The 15,374-nt window shown below is 38.9% G+C and overlaps 2 protein-coding genes across 4 annotated transcripts in view; one reads left to right on the top strand and one right to left on the bottom strand.

The window, feature by feature from the left end:
• Positions 1-15,283, top strand: nup50 (nucleoporin 50). 2 transcript variants are annotated; one of them, XM_035527868.2, is made up of 9 exons: positions 1-141; positions 2,730-2,805; positions 4,203-4,286; positions 4,809-5,007; positions 5,627-6,358; positions 7,414-7,501; positions 7,594-7,712; positions 9,576-9,771; positions 14,750-15,283. In XM_035527868.2, exons 2-9 carry the CDS (start codon positions 2,737-2,739, stop codon positions 14,760-14,762), a joined length of 1,500 nt encoding a protein of 499 aa, XP_035383761.1. In that variant the 5' UTR covers positions 1-141; positions 2,730-2,736; the 3' UTR covers positions 14,763-15,283. The 2 variants fall into 2 exon arrangements, with proteins under 2 accessions (XP_035383761.1, XP_035383762.1); XM_035527869.2 differs by lacking the exon at positions 1-141 and adding an exon at positions 347-1,435.
• Positions 13,510-15,374, bottom strand: part of kiaa0930 — a 21,597-nt gene continuing 19,732 nt past the window's right edge. For both annotated transcript variants that reach the window (XM_027003842.3, XM_027003843.3), the window contains one exon: positions 13,510-15,109. In XM_027003842.3, coding sequence (XP_026859643.1) covers positions 15,069-15,109 — 41 coding nt within the window. In that variant the 3' untranslated portion in view covers positions 13,510-15,068. The remainder of the gene's footprint in view (positions 15,110-15,374) is intronic.

Genomic DNA, 15,374 nt, shown 5'->3' with positions numbered 1-15,374 from the left:
TTTTCTAAAATGGTGGTATGAGAGAGGTTCCCGGTGTGTAAGTTGAAACTGCCGGTTGTTATTTTAAGCTCTGTAGCTAATATCACAAGTACCCGTTCATAAGTTACAGGAAGTTTGATACAGCCCTTGATCGTCTGGAAGGTTTGTATTCAACATGTGTCGTATTTCCATACAAAATGTTTTTTTTTCCCCCCTCGTGAGTGCGTTAGTGTTATTGTAGCATTTGCTAGCTAGCTAACATGGAACCGAATGGCCGTTGCTTAGTTTGAATAGCTACTTAACGCTAACTAGGTGGCTGCGTAGGTTAGCTTGTGAGTCTAAAATACGCCCTGTGCTTCTGGTGTGCATTACACACACGACAAGCTATTTAAAAAGTGGCCAAGCACACGCTTGACTAAGTTGGGCTAAGCTTAGCTACCACAGCAGTCGAGAAATGGTGGAAACGGAGCGTTACCTATACTAGCTGACTAAGATAGTTGCGTTTTAGCTAGCTATTTTAAAATGGCTAGCTACCTCGTTGACTCCAAAACCAATTACCGCTTTCTCCGTTACCTGTCAATATGGACGTGACAACCTTACTTAGATATTGTTTTAGGTAAATGGTAAACCTGTGCAATGTAGCTAACTAGCCAAGTGGTAACTAAAGGAAACGGAACTTTGGCGTATTGGCTAACTAGCTAGCCAAGTTAACTTTCCAGGAATCAAGGACTATTCACTAAGATAATTAGATTAGCTTTGATGCTAGCACATTTGTCGAGTTAGTATTTAGCCTATGTTCATGACTGGATGGTTAATAAGCGATATCTTACGTTTAGCTGTTCGGAAAGAAAATAAGGGTATTTTACATCTTGTTGGTTTAGCTCTGACATCTAAACTTTTAAGCGGTTTATTTGGAGCTAAAACCCTTCCCTTTCTCTTGGTTGTATTCTAGAAACAGTTTCCTACATCGTAGCACGATTTGCATCATGGTCAAACTTGTTAGGCCATCTCAAGTTTTTAAGGATATTTGTAATTTCGCTTGTTCTGTTTTCTGCTGGCTCTGTATTCAGCAATGTTAAGTGCAAGTATATGAAGTAAAGACCAATTTTTGTCGGTTTATGTTGCAATTTTTTCATAGTGTGGCATGCCAGTTCCATAGAACAGACTATTGTGAGGCTGGAACGTGTCAGTGTTGAATACACAGCAGAAAAACAAACTTGATTATTTAAGTGCCAAAACTTGAAAAATTCTTAATAAAAATATTTAAAATGTAATCTTAATTCAGTGGAACTTCTTTAAAAAGACACTTTAGGGTGTCAAAATAATTGGCTGTTTCTTGCTTAGGCTTATATCTGTTCAAATATTGTCACTGCTCTCAATTATTATTCAAAATTGTAAAGTACACAGGGTTTCCAGATAAATAGAATGTTCCAGACAGAGGTGCTTCCTCAGATGTGTAAGAAAGTGCTTCTATATATCATTTTTTATATGTGTGTTTGGTGTTTATATAAGATTCCTACCTCACCCTTCTGTCTAGTGGTCATATCTTTTCCTAACTTTTAGGACTTCTACCAGAGGCCTGGGAATTTGAGGATGCAGACAGTACTTTCACCTCAAGTGCTCCTATCATTTTTGGGACAGTGCTATTGTTAGCTTCCAAAGTTTGTGTTCCCTTCTTCAAACAAATGTTCCTTTCTCTGGATGTTTCCATCACTTGGCATTGTCATATCTATTACCTGTTACCATTACCATATGTATTACTTCAATTTTCTGCATCTTATCAACTATGTCTGGTTGGTTTGCCATTAATTGCCTGACTGTCTGGATCTGGAGGTCCCACAGGAATTTGTGTTCCACTGCTCTCTGTGGCTTCTTCCATTTTGTCTAAGGATTCCCAGCTCATATGCCTTGCATATGTTTCTGATTGTGACTCCTCTCACTTGGTTACATTTTATTGTATGTTGTCCCTGCTTGCAGGATTAGACATATGCAATGGATTTATGGCCTGGGGCCAATTAAAAAAAAAAACACACGGGGCAAGTTGTTTCTCAAAACGTAAGGATTTCATGGGTTTTAGAACATAAATACTAGCATAGCTAAATTTTATGCTGTTTATTAATAACTTAACTAGTTAGCTAGAATAGTAACAACCTCATCATAAACGTAACTGCATGATTGAGTGAGTGTCATGTTTAGACTCTAGTTTAACTATTAAACCACATAGAATGCGGTTTAAGTAATATCATTAATATCATTTAAGGAATATAGCACAAGAGACCCTATCATTGTCGGCAGGATGCCAAACAAATTGATGATTTAGTTTTTTTTTTCTCGATGACTACAATAATGCATTTCTCATAGGGCTAAATGGCGGGGCAGTGGAACTCTGACTCTGCCAGTTGGGGGAAAATGTTTTGTATGATAGCATCTTGCGGTTTCTAGGTGCTTTTTAGGTGCTGGATTGTCTTAAACTTCTTTTGTCACATTGGAGCTTGTGAGATGTGGTCCATCCCTGATTTGATTTACCTGGTCAGTGCTTGTTCTTATATGCCATGACTGGGACGCTGGGACATGTCCTGTGTACGCTGTTGCACATTATGTAGCATTTACTTAACCATATTCTTCAATTCCTTATGCCATTTCAACAGGCCTTTTACCATATTTGGAAATGTAATGTATATTGCTTGACCTTGTTACTTTTGTTATTACAATTGAAGTGGTCAATTTGTTCCATTTTTCCCAATATGCAGATCTGTGATGGCAAAGCGGATTGCAGAGAAGGAGCTGACTGACAGAAACTGGGATCAGGAAGATGAAGGAGAAGAGGTAAGATTTCCTTAATGAAACTGGGAATCATGGAACAAATGCAACATATTTAGGATTTTTTAATATTGACAGCTGGGCTCACTTAATCGCATATTCCTGGACAGGCTTATTGTCACCAATCCTCACAGCCAATTCAGCACTATGTTCTCACTTGGTGCAAGAAGATTTGTCTGCAGAAGAATGTGTGTTCACAAAATGCCACAAATGGCCAAAGATTTGGTTTAGAATAGTCACATACCATTTTTTATTATTATTTTAAAAATACAGTTTGTCATTTTGGATGTAGAAATGCAGTGGGAACAATTGTTTGTGGACTTGCTTCATAGTTGGACTGAATTGTTACAAACACTGAGGTTCTGTCTAATCAAAACTGGTTCTGTGCTGACGTAACATGTTCTTAATAAACTAAAATAGTAACAGTAATAGAATTAAAATTATAGCAATGAGCATTAATGCTAATAGGCATAAAATTATTTTCTGATCATTTCAAATAAAGGAAAAAACATGCATAGTTCTAAAACATGTCAGATTATTGTTTTTGTTATCATTTTATATTTTAGGCATTTGGAAGATGCTCTCATCCAAAGAGACTTACATGTGTAACTGTCATACTGATAAATATGTGCTCTCTGGGAATTAAACCCATGACCTTTCCAGTACCTAGTGTTACTAGCACCATACTCAACATGCTCTATCTGCTTTTCAGATGTACTGACTGCATTCAGTTTCAGGCAGTATGTTTAAGAAATTGTTTGTAACGCGTTGTTTATTTGAAATTTGATAACTGTAAAAGTGTGTTTTATGGTGACCATTGTGCTAGTAATGTCATCAGATTAGTATGAGTGTGTGGTCCACACTAATGGTTAATAATAGTTGTAACTTTAACTAGCCTAACACAATGCTGTTAAGGTTGTGTATTAACCCTACTTATTATTTTCTCTGTTTTTATATCTTTTAAAAAATGGGAGAAAATAATAAGTAGGGTTAATACACAACCTTAACACCATTGCGCTGCCCCATATAAAATAAGTATGCTTTGTCTGAACATTTTGGTTCCCTGTTCACTGATAGCTAAGTAGCTATTAAGTGGTAGGTTGTGTTGTACTGTTACAAAGGTGTAATGCATAAAATGGGTCACATTTGGAGTATTGCTCTTTGCATTTGTTTGACCATTATTAAAACTGAAAGGCTGCCATTTTATGTGCAATTTTCTTTCTTCTGGATATGAAAGTTTAGCTCAGATGTGTTCCAGTTGGTGCAAAAATCCCATTTGTCATTCTGAAGTGTTTTTGCTACCATCATTTTTGTGTTAGTTTGGCTTTCCAACTCTTCAGCAATTAAGACCTTTTGATTTAGCCAAATGTAACATTTAGTTATGATTTTTTTGGTTTCTACAGGCAGGGACGTTTTCAGTTGCAAGTGAGGATGTGATGAAAAACCGGGCCATCAAGAAAGCCAAGCGCCGAAACATTGGCACGGAGGTAACTGAAAGGTTCCAGAAATCACTGCTTGTCAGTGTGAATATACATTAGGCATGAGGCAGGATATCATAAATGTAATGACGCATCAGGAAAATTGATTGGTATTGTGCATCACAAAATAAGATTGCTTCAAAACTGAGATGAAACCTATGACGGCATCAGTCTGTTCATACTTTGCCCGCTTATTTTCCATTTATTTCCTGTTTATTATTTAAAAATTCTGCTAAAGATTGCCTCATAAAGTGAGTACATTGAGTACTAATGGCATGTCCAATAGAATCCACTTCTCTGGAAGCAAAACATTATTCTTTATATTTCATAATTGTTGTGCTGTTTGTGTTTGTTTGCTTTCCTCATTAGAAAAAGGTGAAAAGTGCCTGGAATATTTTGTCTCAGAATCTATATATTATGGAGCCTGTACGTGTGTTGCATTTGGGGCTCAGTTTATGATATTACTGCTATAACATTCGGTACTTGAGACTGCAGTGTAAATTATAGATGAGTTTGCTCCATTTTCTACAGGGAGAGTGTGGAGGAGCTTTTAAAGGCTTTAAGGGTTTCTCTCTGACCTCGTCAGCTCCGGCAGGCGGGGGAGCCTTTGCCAGCTTTGGGAATGGCACAGGCTTCAAAGCCCTCTCTGGTCTGACCAATGGCAGTGTGGCTTCTGTCACCCCGTCTTTTGGAGGTTTTAACTCCCCTGCCAACACCAAGGCCAACACTGGTGAGCCAATAAGTGTGGTGTGGGTGGGTGTGGGGGTGTGGGGGTGTGGGTGGGTGGGTTAAAAAACATGCCCTTGAGATGAGGATAAGAAATGGATAATAATTAATTCTTAATTATTTATATTATCAAATAATTGTAATTCATAAGTTTAATTTTTATAAATTTGTTTTGCTTGTTTTTAGTTAATTTGCAATATAAAACAAATAATTAAGACCAGATTTGAACATTATATTGGATATGGATGGCTGTATCATAATAGCTTTTCCTGAAATGGCATGAACACCTCCCTTTGTTGAGGGAAGAGCTCTAGCAATTAAGGCTAATGTAGGTGATCAGCAGTCAGTGAATGTGCCAGACTGCTGTGGAGCTCAGCTGAGTGGGCCACAGTGGCCCAGATAAAAAGAGCTGCAGTGCCTTTCTCTGGCTGAAGAGTTAGCGTGACACACCCAGCAGGGAAAGGGAGGGTGAAGAGCAGCTTAGGCTGCACGCACTCCTACCAGCCATGCTGCCTCCCCCCTTCCCCATTCCCCTGCTGCGGTGGAGGCGTTTAGAACATCACTGCTATTCACTGCAGTCAAGGTCCTCCTCTTTTTCCCCCTCCCCCCTCTTTTCCCCTCAGGCTCCCTGTCATTCAATGGCCCCGCCTCCTCCAAGCCCACAGACAGCACTGACATCACGTCCAATGGCTCCACCCCCAACCTGGCCGCAAGCTCTGGCGGCAGCGGCGGCAGTGGCAGTAGCAGCAGCAGCAAGGAGTACAACCGGCAGCTCACGGCTCTCAACTGCTCCGTGCGCGACTGGATCACCAAGCATGTCAACGACAACCCTTTGTGCGACCTCAACCCCATCTTCCGTGACTATGAGCGGCACCTGGCCAGCATCGAGCAGAAGTACGGCAGCGGTTCGGCAGCAGCTACAGGCCAGGTGGACACCGGCGCCAAGCAGGACACTGGAGGAGAGGCACAGCCCCAGCTCCAGTCAGGCAGCACCACGGCAACCCCGTCCTTTCCCAGTGGTGCCGGCGTGATGGAAGCCACGGCCGGAGGCAGCACCGCCTCTGCTTTGTTCTCTTTCACCAAGGACAAGGACAACCCTGCCCCAGAGAAGAGCTCAGCTCCTGCCTCTGCTCCACCTCCCGCTGGGGTTACCTTTAACTTCGGGCAGAAGCTGGACAGCTCCGTGCTGGGCTCCCTCACGTCCGGAGGGGCTTCCGGCTTCTCGTTTTCCTCCTCTTCCTCCTCCTCTTCCTCCATGTCCCTGTTTGGAGGCACGGCTGGCACAGGCACTCCCGCAGCTGCCTTCTCTTTTACCGCAGCCAAGACGGAGGCAAGCGGCAGCAGCCAGACGGCAGGTACACTCGTAGCTAAATTGGCTCCTTTAGTGCTGGCTATAACTATACAACTGTGAGTTTTGGGAATTTTAAATGTTTTGAGCTTTACAGACAAGGCTAGGATGAATGCCTTATTTTAAGTACAATTTTACTATAGAGAGACTTATTGTAGACATTTAACTTTATTAAGGTTCTTTCATTAAATCAGTATGGTGTATTGCAGCAGGCTGGGCAATGCTAGTTTTTTGCTTTTTAATTTGTTTATATATTTGTTTGATTGCATGACCCCTGTTAACATTTAAAATAATTTTTAGGGTGTGACATTTGTTACAACACAATGCTTTGTGTTTTTTGCTTATGTTCAGGGATAATCAAAATATAATATCTAGGCATAAAATAATAGTTGAATTAAAAATAATAGTTATTTAAAAATGCGGTTTTGATGGGAAATTGAGCCCCTCATTTCATACAAGAAAGGCTTTCATGAGCTGTCATATTTTTATATATATATATATATATATATAAATAATATAATATAATAGTGTGCGTGTATATATAATGTGTGTGTGTGTATGTATGTGTGATTGATATATATATATATATATATATATATATATATATATATATATATATATATATATATATATATATACACACACACACACACACACACACGTGTGTATATTATATAATGCATTTGTGTGTGTGTGAGTGACAGCAGATCCTTTTAAGCATGCAGTACAGGTTATTTTAAATTATGTTCCCATAATTATATTGGCTGTATTTAAAACTAGGCTTTCCAAATGATTAACCAATTTGCCATGCTGTGAAAAAATTGCTTAAAAGGTTCTAATCCTTCCGTAGTGTATGTCCGCACCTGCCTACAGTGCATCTAGTTGTGATGGTAAAAAGCATTTAATTAATGGAAAGTAATACATGGATCTGAATCAGCCTTCATCTTAAGATTTGTTTTAGCTTAATATACTAATAACAGAAAATACCTTGAATTCCAGAGTAATTGATGTTTGTTCTCTCCGTGGCATCTCTTTATATTTTGCCCTCCTCTTCCCATGCAGATGAGAACGGAGCTGATGAAGAATCAGACGAGCCACCAGTACCTGTGGTTAAAGAGATTAAAGAGAAAGATGCCTTCTACTCTAAAAAGTAGCTCACACTTCACTGGTTTACCTGTTCTTTGTGTAGTCCTTTCTGCAAATTCTACGTTCTGTGTAACACTGCATAATTTAACATGACAGGTGCAAGTTGTTCTATAAAAAGGATGGCGAGTTTAAAGAGAAAGGAGTTGGTACACTGCATCTGAAGCTGGTTTCAGAGGGCAAGCTGCAGCTTCTGGTCCGGGCAGACACAAACCTGGGTAGGCGGTTTTATTGATTTTAAATACACTTCAAAGTCCTTGCACTTTATCCTGGATTTAAGGGATTTAACTGTTGTCCATAGTGATAGTCACAGAAATGGTCTTAGTAGTGTTTTGCCCCAGTCAGAAATAAATACATATGGGCATTAATGTCTGTTTTGTGGTGACTGTTGCCCTTGTGGTCATTGGATTGTTTAGATTGTGCTTACCGAAGATTGATTTTATTATTTTTTGGTGGTCAGTGTTCAGAACTGAAGGTTAAGTTCTATATAATTTGTTACTGTGCAGGGAACCTTGGAAATGAATTTCTCTTACTGTACCATGCCCGGTCACACTAAATCGGTTGCCCTGAGTAACAAATGTGCAGCGTAAGCTAAGAGACATGAATCCAGCCATGAAAGAAATGGCACTATACAAAACACTAGGGCCAAGAATGAACAGGATAACTGTTTATTCCAAAGTGAAGAGAGTGGAACTACTTTCATTCCCTTTTAAAAATTAATTAATTAATTATTTGATGGGATGGGGGTGGTGTGGAGGGCTGTAGTACTACAGAACACTTGTTTAAATAGAGCAAGAGGTCATCGTCCCCCTGGTGGACATTGGAAGAAATGCTGACACATTTAGATTGCACCTTTTCCTCCATTTTCTCTTATGGCAGAGAACTTGTATCTAGATTCCTCAGGAATTGTAGGGATGAGCAGCATATGAAGATGTTATTGTGATGAATTATGTTACAATATGCTTTTATTAGCATATTCTGGGTATTGAGTCTTCATTTCTGACTATTAATCATTAATACTGTATTAATAATATTTACATTATATTTACATTTAGCTGATGCTTTTATCCAAAAAAATGTACAATTTTGACTGAACGCAACTGAGTGTTGCTTAACATTGGCAGCCTGACAGTGGTGAGGCTTGAACTGGCAACCTTCTGATTACTAGTCATGTACCCTAACCGCTTAGCTTCCAACTGCCCATTGAGCTTCTCACTTATAGAGAACCCTGTAAACAGTAGTGTCACAGTATCAGAATAATACCTCACCATAACAAGCAGTTGATGCAGTATTACCCAGTTTCATTGACATTTTCTGGCATTTAACAGACGCTTTTATCCAAAGTGACTCACACTTGTGACAAGTTTTGAGCTATTGTGGGTTAAGGACCTTGCTCAGGGGCCTAACAGTTGGGCTAAGGTGGGGCTTGAACCAGCAACATCCTGTTTACCTGATGGCTTTACTATAAACATTAAATTTAAAAAAATTGTTCACTCATAGACATTTTTAAAACTGCCACTACTTCACTATTTTTCCCTGGTATGTGCCCAATTTATTAGCACTGCCCAGAAATATTAATATTGTGCATTGTGTTTAATCATCTTAACATCTAAACGTCTAAAACTGTTTTGGCCATATCACCCACACCAAACCAAAGGTCAGGCTAACAAAGTACTATCTGCTTTGGGGGCATAAGATTTTTTTTAAAAAGCAAAGGAAAAAAGCCCAAAATGTGAATAAATCCCTTGCTGTATAATTATTATTTTCAGAAAATCAGTTAAAAATAAATCTTTAAAATACCAAAGTGCATTTTCTATCTGTTTGTATCCAGTCCATGGAAAAAAAGTGTTATCCGTGCCCATTTAAAAAAAAAAAATCCCCAAAAATTACACACCACAATGTATTGGATATTCAGTAAATAAATTTAGAGCTGCCTTGTCTGTCTCTTGCTTCTGAGATCTGCTAAAACTGAGCTTCTTATGCGTTTTGATTTCCTGCACAGTGGCTACCTTGGGCACCCTTCTCTTTTGTTCTACAGTCAAGCATGTGAAATGAACCATATTCCCTCTCCTTCTCTTTAGGTAACATCTTGCTGAACATCATGGTTCCTTCTTCTATGCCCTGCACACGAACAGGGAAAAACAACGTAATGGTGGTCTGTGTGCCAAATCCCCCTGTGGATGACAAGAACCCCACTACCCCTGTTCCAATGCTCATCCGTGTCAAAACAGCGGAGGACGCCGATGAACTGCACAAAATTCTGCAGGAGAAAAAAGCGTGAGCCATCCTCCCCCCCTTTCATAGACTCCTTCCAGCTGAGATTTTAATAGACTGCCCCCCCCACCTCCTTCATGTGTATGTCATGTATTGCCTGAATGTGGTTTGCACGGCTGTATGTGACAATACTCTGGTTATGTCATCGTACACATACTTGACTCATGCTTAACCTAGTACATTTGAACTAGAACAGTTTTTACATGCATGCCAGCACACATCCTTCGTGAGCAATGTCAACAAATCGGTTCTCATACTGTGAAATCCCTTTTGCGGTCCTTCTTTCAGGCTTTTGCAAGCATTGTTTGTGTGAATGCTGATTTAACTGTTTTTAAATAGAACAGCATATGCTCCCTAAATGTAACGAAGAGAACCAACATGCATCACAGTGAAGATATGGGCTATTAAACGCCTGGATCCTTGAACATTCCGTTGAGTTTAATTTTGCTGCTATTTAACAGATAAAAAGGGTGAAGCAGATCATACTTTCAGAAAGGTTTTTTTTATACACATGGATGAAACTGTGGATGTTTTTATTCAGTTCTGAATGTGTGAGGATTAAGTAAATTTACAAGAAGTGCAAGAAGGAATTGAGAATTGTGAGTTTAGCTTTATTGATGTCTATTTAGTGTACTTCTGCCTTCCTGAAAAGGGGGTGAATTACCTTTGGAAACACCTAGTCTTCAGGCTTGGAAAGTGTTGGAATTGCCTTGTGTGCTTCCTTTCCTGAGAGAGGATAAGTACATGGGAAACCTAAGTTACTCTGTAGGTAATTGATAGCAGAATTGCTCACCACCAGACCTGTATATGTATCTGTACAAATCATACAGATATATTTCTCTCTATACAAATCATTTAACTTGGTTGAGATCTAACAAGAGGTTTTTTGTGCTGTATTGCTGCAGGCTTTTGCTATAATTGATATTTATTCAGAATGAGAACTTTGAGTCCTCTAGAGTGCTTTGTGTAAATTGATCCTATACAGTTTCTGCCGTACATAGTCAAAATTCTATTCTAGTACTGGCAGCAAGTAAATCATCCTTAAAACCCTCCCTGCTGTCTTTAAAGTGGATCTTCTTTTTTGTTTGTTTTTTCCTTTTCTTTTTTCAAGTGACCTTTGTAACGCCTTAGAAAAGAGGCATGCATTTAACTGGACCGAATACCTTTTGTAGTTTGGTTAATTGGCGAATAAATCAAGCTGAAAAATGTGTATGGGTTTTCTGGTTGTTATCTAAGGTTGTGCTGCAGACTGAACTTCGCTCTCATTTTAAATATGTAGGGTAACGTACAACACGGCTTTCCCTTGAAACATAACCTTTATATCAGTGATGGGAATCTGCTTTAGTATATTTGCAACATTTGGAGACAATTATTTCAGTATGACAATATGTATGTTCCTGGGAGTCAAATGCATGATCTTAGTATTACCAGCTCCTTGCTCCAGGTGAGCTACAGGAGCTAGTACATACTGAGGAAGCTCATTGTGAGACTGGTGTTTTGAAGTCTTAACAAATGTGCTTTAATAAAGGCAAAGGCAGCGGCTCTGTTGAACAGGAGGGCAGAACACACAAAGCAGCTGAATAATGTTGGTCCTCCTGTTGAGTCCAGAAGTTGGGTATAGCAAAGGTATCAAAATTTTGCCATACACACAGTTTCTTTGCGTTTCTATAAATCTTTGATCTCCGCCTTGGAAAATCAGCACTGCTATGCTCAATGTTAAAACACGCCACTCTTTAAAGAGGATCTCTTAAAGATATAATACCATATTTGGAGACAATAAAAAATAAAAACCATCAAACTTTCAGGGCTATGGGATAAAATAAATAAAAATTTACACATTTTCTGGATGCTATTTGTATTTTTTTTCCCCTGCCCTCAAGACGGCTATCGTTTCTTTCTCTCTGTGGTTGTGACCTTTTATCTGTAGCGTGGTTTAGCTGGCTCAAGCATGCTCCCATCTGTGGCTGTATCTACGCACATGCCTGGCCTGGATATAGGGCACAGGCTGGTTCTGGGGGCCCTCCTGCTGTTTCTGGGACATATGCAGAACTGTGCCCGTCACACTCAGCTCCACTACTTCCAGATAGTACTAAAAGAAGCCGTTCAACATCTGATGAAATCTAAAAGAAAAGACAACGATGGTAATTATTTTGGGGATAGATTTGAAAAAAAAAAGGCTAGTTGTAACTCATTGTACAAAATGGTAGCACTGTAGCCAGGACAACACATCCGTCACTTGGCCCCCTGGTGGAATGTTTTTGTTTGTTTTTTGGTTTGTTTGTTTTTAATGTTACACCTGGTAATTTATTCGTACCATCATCTGAGCAGCCAGCTTGTACCCTGTTATACTGGCTTTTTTATGTACATTAAATTAAGACAGGAATCCAGCTTCAATATTTATTCCGTCAGGAGTGGGATTGGGGAGGGGACAAACTGGGTTGGTGAATATTCAATAATTGAAAGTGCTTGTTTTTCAATAACCTCATCAATAGCCTAATCAAGGGTGTCATGGTATTTCCCTCTCTTTTTATAGCTTTGCACAATAGTGCATGAGCTGACACATGGAAAACCAGTAACAATGTTCCAAATACCACATTTGATATCCAAGCCCTGTATGGCTTCAAATCCAGGATGATTGGTTTGGTAGCTGCTGCAAACAAAATTTAATGTACAACCCAGAGCGTTGCTGACGTTAGAAAAAGATCTTTAAATAATTAGCATGTCTATTGATTTGTGGCTCTTCATTTGTGTTACAATAAGCTTTCAAGAAGCCTTGAGTCTGATGAATGCTGAAGCTGTCATTTTGTCAGTCTGTGTATATAAATGTATATCAAACACTGTTCATTAAGGGGGACTCAATGGTGTAATTTTGTATTCATTTGATTTGTATTAACTTGTAAAATGTTAGGCAAAGCACCCCCCCCCAAAAAAAAAACCCCACACTGCTAAAACAAATTTATTTGAATGTTTTAATGTTCATCTCTGTGTATGAGTATTTTTAATATCACTTATTAACTATAAACTAGCATATTTGAACAGAAGTCATCTGAATTCAGGTTCATTTTCATGTAAAAATGTTCTGATATGAGGATAGGGGACCTTTATAATGATAAAAATTAGCTACTTAAGGTTCTACTCTAAAATAGAAAAATGCATGTCAGGGAACATAAATAAATAAATAGCCTTTTGTTCAATTATAAAATAAAACTTCTCCAAGGAAAAAAAGGCCAGGGTAGCATGAATTACCCCATTTCTGGCAGTTGAAGAACAACGCAAAATTTCAGTTGAAAGGTACAGAAAGGCAGTTGAAACCCCATGTCTTGCAACTGTGCCAGTGTTTTTTTTTTTTTAACCTATTAGCCATGGAAGGGAAACTTGGCACCAATGACTTCAGCTCATTTCAGTTTCAGATGGTATGGATGACATTTTTATTAGGCTAGGAATGTAGCATAGTAAAGCAGCAGACCTACACAGGGCTTTGATGAGCCTTAAAGCTTTAGAGTTGCTTTATACAGTTGTATTTCACCTGTTGGCACTAACTAGGCAGTTCTGAGCTTGCTTTTCAGGCATAGACAGATGTGCTGTAATGACTTCTCAGAAGTGATTCTTATTTTTGGTCACCTCTCAGTGTAGAGAATAATTTTGCTTGAAGGACCCATAATTTCACACTTATTTCTGTCTTGTATTTCTGAACTGTTTCCGATCTATTACAGTAAGTAAAAAAAGTCATATTTAAAGATATATTTTTTAAATTTGTATTTTCATAAATGGATATGGAAAATGTACATTTATTGTAACATAATTGTAAAATATTGGCTAAACATGCACATTTACATTTTTAAACTTAATACAAAAGCGCAGTTAAAGCATTTAAGGAAATGTACATGTACCACAAGACCTCTTTGCAAACAGCCTTCTATTGGGTTGATGGGCTTTTATAGCCTACAGATAAAAAAAAGTTTCAAAACATTTTAAAAAACATTTTCAAAATGCTGCTGACAAATGTTGCTTTTCAAATATCAAATGGATATTAAAGCAATCAGCTATTTGTACACTAAATACATTCAGCTCACAAGATCCAACAGAATACTGACAATTTGGGTGGGCCATCCCCTCATGTTACCAAATCCATAAAGCTTTCAGCATAATGGAATTTCAAAGCCAATAAACAGAAAGCTGTTGAAAGACAACAGCCTCCAGACCCTTTAACTCACACTTCACAAGAATAGTCGAAACTGGAAAAAGAGAAGGTCTGTCTGAGTTTGTAAGAATTTGAGTGTGATTTTTTCAAGGGGAAAGAAACCCTAAAGCTTGTAGATGTTCATGGTTTAGAAAAAACATGGACAAGACTAACCGTGTGAATGTCATCCAATAACCAGTTATTGGGTGTTTCTGCAAATGTAGTGGCAAAATCTGTGCATGTTGTTTAACTGTGTAGTGAATCAGCCAAGGACTGCTCTGGTGATAGCCCAGTACATCTATTGAGTGTTTCTCTGGAAACAAGGTTTTCAAGGCCTTATGGCAAATGAAATATTGTTCTTTCACTTGTCATACTGCCAACACCCAGTTATAAAGGTCACAAGCTCTCCCAACTCACAAATGAACCAAGACCTCTTGAGCAAAAAAAAAAAGAAAATTCTACTTGTGCAGCTCTTATATCAGTGTGTTATCTGGAAAGTCGAACATAAGACGACACAACCAGCATTTTCAAAAACACTCTGAGAAGTCTTAAGTAGGCCTGTGTCACATTAGCTGGTTAGGAGGTGTTAAGGCCTAGGAATGGAAGGAGGTTGCCTTTGGAAAAAGCACTATGCACTGATCAGCAACACTGAAAGAGCCGGGAGTCTCTTTACACGAGGCTGAGGCGACAGGGTTGTGGTTGGTATGTTCACTGAGTATCTAAGCAGCAGTGTATATACAAGGAACAGAGACATTCTTTTGTGAGTTTTTTTTCTTTTACACATTTCCCTTTTGCTCGCAGGTGGGGGTGTTAACCAGTACTGCTTCAGTTCTAAGCCTGAGCTGAACTGATGGACAAGCAGTCTCACAGGGTGTTTCACTGCCCAGGCAGTTGCCATGGTGTCCACACACAGACAGTGACTCATGGAGCACACAGAAGAACGGGTGGAAGAGGCACTTCTTGATTGGCTGGTTTTTATATGTCTTTAGTTCTCTTTTATTCTCTTCTCCTTTTGTTGTCGTTTTTTTGGTTCTCTGTCTGAACGCTAGATGGCGGTGTTGTCTCAGGGGCCTGGTGTGGAGAGGCACTTAGTTGCATGTTCTAGGGAAGTCAGGACCTGCTATGTCATCAGAATGGGCTTTTGTCTCACTTCCAGAATATCTGTGGGAGCAATTCAATAAATCAGGACAAGCGCAATAAACATAAACCAAGATCAATTATGATCCTCCTTTAACAGATTTTCTTTTGGTAAAATGCTAAAGATATCCATTAATAATGCAACTTGAGATGGATGACCATGTTCATTCACAATAAACATAAATTATGCAAACTAAACTGTGAAGTCTCATAGTGATCATATCCCCAGAGCAAACATAGGGTATATTCCTTAATAGGAGCAGTCAGACTTAGAACTATATCTGCATCA

This window comes from Electrophorus electricus, chromosome 11, assembly GCF_041902795.1.
Source record: "Electrophorus electricus isolate QZ-2024a chromosome 11, ASM4190279v1, whole genome shotgun sequence".
Classification (NCBI taxonomy): Eukaryota; Metazoa; Chordata; class Actinopteri; order Gymnotiformes; family Gymnotidae; genus Electrophorus; species Electrophorus electricus.
This window is presented reverse-complemented; position numbering and strand designations above follow the sequence as displayed.